Source organism: Octopus sinensis, linkage group LG5, assembly GCF_006345805.1.
Source record: "Octopus sinensis linkage group LG5, ASM634580v1, whole genome shotgun sequence".
In the NCBI taxonomy this organism is placed as follows: Eukaryota; Metazoa; Mollusca; class Cephalopoda; order Octopoda; family Octopodidae; genus Octopus; species Octopus sinensis.
The window spans coordinates 48,864,450-48,871,406 of record NC_043001.1 but is presented as its reverse complement, the minus strand read 5'-3'; the positions used below and the strand labels follow the sequence as shown (position 1 = coordinate 48,871,406).

The 6,957-nt window shown below is 39.1% G+C and overlaps 1 protein-coding gene across 1 annotated transcript in view; it reads right to left on the bottom strand.

Moving 5' to 3' along the window:
* Positions 1-2,645: 2,645 nt before the first annotated feature.
* LOC115212300 (glucokinase regulatory protein-like) overlaps positions 2,646-6,957 on the bottom strand; it is a 7,696-nt gene continuing 3,384 nt past the window's right edge. The window contains exon 2 of the mRNA XM_029781148.2: positions 2,646-4,615. Coding sequence (XP_029637008.1) covers positions 2,813-4,564 — 1,752 coding nt within the window. The 5' untranslated portion in view covers positions 4,565-4,615 and the 3' untranslated portion in view covers positions 2,646-2,812. The remainder of the gene's footprint in view (positions 4,616-6,957) is intronic.

Genomic DNA, 6,957 nt, shown 5'->3' with positions numbered 1-6,957 from the left:
TTGCTGAACTGCTAAGTTAAAGGGATGTAAATACACCAATACTGGTCGTCAGGTGATGGTGGAGGGACAAAGACACACACACACATAAATATATACATATATGTATGTATATACTGTATTTTTCGGCAGATTGGATGCACTTTCCTTATTTGTAAATGTCAAAAAATTGCCCTGCATCTAATGGGAGACTGAGCTCTGTAGGCTAGGGAAGCCGAACGAGCATACTGGGAAAGTTCCCTAGGCACAAAAATTTATTGTTGCTAATAATAAATAATGAAATCAAACCAAATTATCATAGTCTGGTATTACAAACTTACAAAAAGTTGCTTACGATACATTGGCAGTTATGAGGGAAGCTCACATCATCTTTCCTCCTTCCTCAGCATACATAACCCGCATCTGATATATGTATTGGATTATTTAATGACTGGGTTACCTTTAAGAAACATTTGTTTATTATCAAAATGCTCCTGGGAATTTGAAAGGAATGTTAAACTTTCATCTGCCTGGCAGCCATTTGCAATGTTCAAATCAGATGATGTCTTTGGGGGCTTCACTTCTACAGTAGCGCCTCCTTCCTGTTGTGTTCCTTTCTTGGTCATTCATTTGTGTTTGGCTCTTTTAGTCTTTTTTGCCTTATTTTCCACATTCTGGCCTGTTGTGGTACCACAAAACATCACATCCTGAATAGCAATTATCTTGCCCAAAATATAAACAACTATACAGCTGATCTGAGAGGAGACAAGCATTGGGGTATGATTTTTCCTTAACATACTGGTAAATTTCATACAGAGTCCAATCCCATGGCTGAAAAACAAAAACGGCACTGCTATAAGCATCAAATTCAAATTAGATGCCGCATATGCAAAAGATCTTGGTAGTAGGGCAGCTGCTTGGTATTTTGGTTCACCACCAACCTAGAAAATAGTAAGGATGTGAAGGAACCGAGAAGAGCAGCTGAAAGATGTTAGACATAGCAAACACCGCCTTGGTAGGGGAGTTGTAAAGTGGCATGAACTAGAATTAAAACAGGAGTTTTAGACCAAAGATTAGGCTTTTCAGTATCCACTAAAATGATTATGTACCATTCATTAAAGAAACCTTATTAATTTGGGACCAGTTTCAGGCTTATAAAGCTGAGCTTCTGAAGAGGAAATTTGGAGGCCCAGTTAGCTATAATTCCAGGAAACCTAACCAGCCAGTTACAGCCTTTAGATGTTTCAGTCAATAAACCATTTAAAATATTTGTGTGGGAAGAGTAGAAAAAGTGGATGCAGTCTTCAGATTTTGAAGTGACACCAACAGGAAGCAGGGTGTGAGTGGGTAAAAAGTTCATAGAATGCTATAAAAGATGTAGTTGTGAAATCATTTTTAAAACATGGCATTAATAATGCCCTTGATGGTACTGAGGACGATTTATTGTTTGAAGACGATATTGATGACCCAGATCCTATTGCAGAGAATTCCAGTGATGAAGATAGTACCAGTAATGTGGATGGTAACATCGACAACTTTCTTAGAAAGTGAGGTTGGGGATATGTTAACTTTACATCTCTCCACCACATATATGAAGCACCATGGATAATTTAACATCTCTTAGATTTTATGATGATTATGAAATGATTGTTGAGGTTGGTGTAGAAATATCGGAAAATCAAGTGTGACTTTAAAGGTTTAATGGTTAGTATTGAATTTGGTTCTAGTCAAGCTCCTGGGAGGAAAGCAAGGCTAGGGGTATGTTTTTGTTTGTGGTAGGTCAGGGTCTAACTGAAATATATGGGAATAACTCATGGAGAGCTTTCAGGGCAGTAGTAGTGAAGGGAAACTGTGGTGGACTAGAAGAGAGATAGAGGACACAGGTTATTGTGCATGCACACATACATACGAGGCAGTTTTGGAAAGTTCCTGACTTTTGATGAAAGAAAATACAAGAGGATCAGTTAATTATGATTTTATTCAACATATTCCCCCCTAAGATTCACAAACTTATTGAAGCAATCCTTCAGTTTTTCTAAGCCCTGTAAAAGAACTCAAAAGATTGGGTCCCCAACTAGGCCTTTTGTAATACCCTTAAAGCCAGGGACTTTTCAGCACCCTCTCGTAAATATAGGGGGCATGTATGTATAAGTCTTGTGCTTAATAAGTTTGATTCAGCTCTACATTTCTTAGATTCTCTAGGGTAGGACACGTTCACCTCATCAGATGTTCGGATAACTATTACTTTTACCAAATGAGAAGAATATGCTTCACTGCAGAGGTCTAATAAAACCAGAGCAATGTTCGTTGTTTTCGTTAAAAGACCAGATCCATTTCTGTGCTGCATTTTCTATATTCTCTCAAAGATTTGATCCATTCTATTGGTTATCCCCCCTTCTTTTTTAGCTTTTTTTTAAACACCCCAGATTGGAATCTTGTCTACTAATTGCATAAATAATCTCAGTTAATTGAAATTTTACGACTCGTTAATTTGAATAATATAAAAGCATTGAGGTGAGGGAATGTGTAGTGGAATATGAACGAAAGAAAATGAATGAGGAGAGCTGAAAGTTGGATGAAAGGAGAAAGACGTAGTGAATGCGAAGGAGATAACGGTAACTTCAATATGAAAATATGACTTCTTCAGAATAAGACAATGCGGAACCAATTATTGATATTAATTTATTTCTCTAATTGATCTTTAATTGCCCGTCAATAAATCCATATGATTGTTGTATTTGTTTTAAATTAATCTTCCACCGGTTACCTTTCATGGGGTCCGTATCACTGTTTAAAACAAATATTGTCTGCCGTGGTTTACTTCGAGAGGTTCATGTTATTGTGTATGTCTAACATTATCTGCTATGGCTTTTCTCACTGCAATGTGGCCAGACAATATCTGCCTGGCTTCACTTACTGAACATTTATTGATACCAATCAAAAGAGCTGTGGGTAACACTTTTGGTGTCCTCTTCGCTATTTGTGTACGTCCGCTGATAGGTTGACATAACTGTTCCTGTGATAATTCATCGGAATCGTACAACACACGCAATACCTGTTTCTCTGCCTCTTCTTGACTCAGTTCTGTGAAATCTGTTAAAATTCCAATTGCTCTGTGGTAAAGTTTGTTATTACTTAGTTTCAAGTCCACCATAATATTCTGAAAAACTTTCCCCTTTAAAATATGTGCTCCAGTAGAAATTGCGTTGAGGACCAATTTAGCAGCAAATTCACAAAATGCTGTTGACCATTCTTTAGCAACTTTACAATTTATTAAATCGGAGATTTCATTCCAAGGCATTTCAAGATTAATAAATGAATTATTTATTTGTAGTTGGGGTTTAGTTTTTCCAAAGGAATTTAAATGAATTTGTATTGTTTTACATTTAGATAAAGATGGTGAAGTTAGGGTAACATCTCGTTCGTCGTCGTTTAAAACAACAATCAAATCACTTTCTTCGAAATGCTTAGCGACAACTTCATTAAAATATTTCAGCGATATATCTGACCCTCTATTTTGGACACTGAGATCCCCTTCTTGGTTAGCCAATGTATGATAACCCCCATCAAGATATGCATTTACATCCGTTGGATCTGACCCAAAAGTTGGACAACACTCCGAGGCGTCAATTAAGCTCATAATACCGATGCTGTCATGACCAATGTAATAGAGATGGCCGTTTGACTGGAGACATGTTCCAGATAATTCTATCGCCTCTGCTATCTGAGCTGACTTAGAATAAACACTCCGACAGACAGCTTGATAGCCAGCAATTATGTTAAATATCGAAGGCATCGTTAAAGAATTAAAACCTCCCAGAGACTGCAAAAGAGCTGGAATAAAAATGCTTTCTAATATAATTTTTGTAATCGATCCACCTTTCATTCGACTTGAACCACAAATAGCTTCAGGCCCGACAATCGGGTTAATTAGAAAGGCCTTACCTTCTGCAACAACTGGAAGATATGATTTCATAACATCGTAAAAGCTCTTCCCTCCCCATTTTTCGATGCTGGTTTTCCTTGACAGGTTGCTAGGATTAAACCCAATTAGAACCGGCGTGTACTTTGTCAAATGCTTGATGCAATAGTCCAACTGTCCGGCCACGAACGGCGCTGAAAGTCCACAAGTAATGCCTACATATAGTACTTGGCTTTTCTCCACCGTTGCTTTCTCCAGTAAATCCGCACCTAATTGAGGATCATCTTCGTAAAGTTCTTGCGAAGTAAACAGTGCTTCGTCCCCTCCAGCAATTATGTAACGGAAACACGGTTCGTTCGATCCCGTTTCTTTCAGTCTGCTGTTCATGGCTCTAGCCAAGAGAAAGGCCAACCTCCCTGACGTACCGCAACCGGAGAGGACAACTGCACTTCGGACAGGGTCTTGCATGAGAGACGTCGCAAGTTGTTGTACGGTAGCAATTGTATTCAGTACAACATCGCTGAAAACGTTTTGATCCTTGTATTTTCCCCAACCAGAAAATATTTCTGAATCACATGATTCTAAGAGTTTCACTATTTCTTGAGGTGTTGACACATCAATGTTTGTTGTAATTGGGTTTCTCCTTTCTGTTACTGGTTTCTCCATGATTCACACGTATTTCATTGAATGTTTAACATATGCTGCAGTAAAATATGACTCCACCCAACAAACGAACTCCCTCTTGATCAATGTGCCCGCCTTTATCAGAAACCCGTTCCAAAGGTCACGAACAGTAAATTTCATAAACAAAAATCTATGTGGTGTAAGGGAGGTAACTGCAATTGAATAAAATCTAAATCTGTGTTAAAGTTGTTCATGAGAAAAAGTCGGGTTTGATCAACTTGACACAATTGAATGTATTCCAGTCATGACCATCCCATCTTTGGGAAATCTGGAATTACATTATCCAATGTGTCCCTCCTTTCTAAGATTATAGGAAGTGGTCATGGGGAAATATAAGAATTATTACAATTAATATATATTAATAGGCGCAGGAGTGGCTGTGTGGTAAGTGGCTTGATAACCAACCACATGGTTCCGGGTTCAGTCCCACTGCGTGGCATCTTCGGCATGTGTCTTCTGCTATAGCCCCGGGCCTTGTGAGTGGATTTGGTAGACGGAAACTGAAAGAAGCCTGTCGTATATATATATATATGTGTGTTTGTGTGTCTGTGTTTGTCCCCCTAGCATTGCTTGACAACCGATGCTGGTGTGTTTACGTCCCCGTCACTTAGCGGTTCGGCAAAAGAGACCGATAGAATAAGTACTGGGCTTACAAAGAATAAGTCCCGGGGTCGATTTGCTCGACTAAAGGCGGTGCTCCAGCATGGCCGCAGTCAAATGACTGAAACAAGTAAAAGAGAGTAGAGAGAGAATATATATTTGTAATGAGATAAAAAAACCAAGGCTGAGTAGATTTTAGAACATTTATATATTCTCTTTTACTCTTTTATTTGTTTCAGTCATTTGACTGCAGCCATGCTGGAGCACTGCCTTTAGTCGAACAAATCGACCCCAGGACTTATTCTTTGTAAGCCTAGTACTTATTCTATTGGTCTCTTTTGCCGAAGAATTAAGTTACAGGGACATAAACACAACAGCATCGGTTGTCAAGCGATGGGGGGGGGGGGGCAAGCACACACGCACACATATATACATATATATACATATATACGACGGGCTTCTTTCAGTTTCCGTCTACCAAATCCACCCACAAGGCTTTGGTCGGCCTAAGGCTATAGTAGAAGACACTGTGTGTCTGTGTTTGTCCCCCCACTATCGCTTGACAACCGATGTTGGTGTGCTTACGTTCCTGTAACTTAGCGGTTTGGCGAAAGATACCGATAGAATAAGTCGATTTGTTCGACCAAAGGCGGTGCTCCAGCATGGCCGCAGTCAAATGAATGAAAGAAAAGAAAAAAAAAATATATATATAAGTTAAAAGTTATGGCCGGTTATAAAGTGACCATTGGTTTCGCACCTATAAAGCGTTTAGGATTATTGGATTATAGGCGCAGGAGTGGCTGTGTGGTAAGTAGCTTGTTTACCAACCACATGGTTCCTGGTTCAGTCCCACTGCGTGGCACCTTGGGCAAGTGTCTTCTACTATAGCCTCGGGCCGACCAAAGCCTTGTGAGTGGATTTGGTAGACAGAAACTGAAAGAAGCCCGGCGTATGCGTGTATGTTTGTGTGTCTGTGTTTGTCCCCCTAGCATTGACAACCGATGCTGGTGCGTTTATGTCCCCGTCACTAAGCGGTTCGGCAAAAGAAACAGAATAAGTACTGGGCTTACAAAGAATAAGTCCCGGGGTCGAGTTTCTCGATTAAATACGGTGCTTCAGCATGGCCGCAGTCAAATGACTGAAACAAGTAAGTAAGTAAACTCATCAGACTCAAATGACTGAACACGCATAACCTCTCTAGAAAGTGGAGCAAGTCATACGTTACGGTCTGTTGGCTTTGTGAACGAAATATGTCAGTGCTACCAGTAAGCCGTGGTTATCTCCCTTACATCGGCTCCGGCCATGATGATAATCGAAGGTGCTGTGGTGAGTGTCTATTCAATGAATGAGTGTCTATTCCAAGTCTGAAGCAGACGTTTTAGATGAGGACCTTAACTGAGTACCTAGTTCTGCTATAACCCTTTCGATTATTAGCCATTTCAGTCATTTGAATCGGACGATTCGCCTATAATGCCAAGCGTTTTATAGGTGCGAAACCAATGGTCATTCTATGACCGACCATATATATATATATATATATATATATATATATGTAGAAGGTTGAAAAGGAAAATGCCCCTTGTATTTGAACACTATGCAAATATTCTTTTAAATAACTTTTCTTTCACTTTTTCCAAAATCTAATTGTTTTCCATACTTACAGTTGGAAAAGTCTCAATGACTGAAACCGGTACTGAAATGTTTTTTATAAAATCATTTTAGCATTTTCTACCAAGACTTTTTTTTTCCATATATATATATATATATATATATAT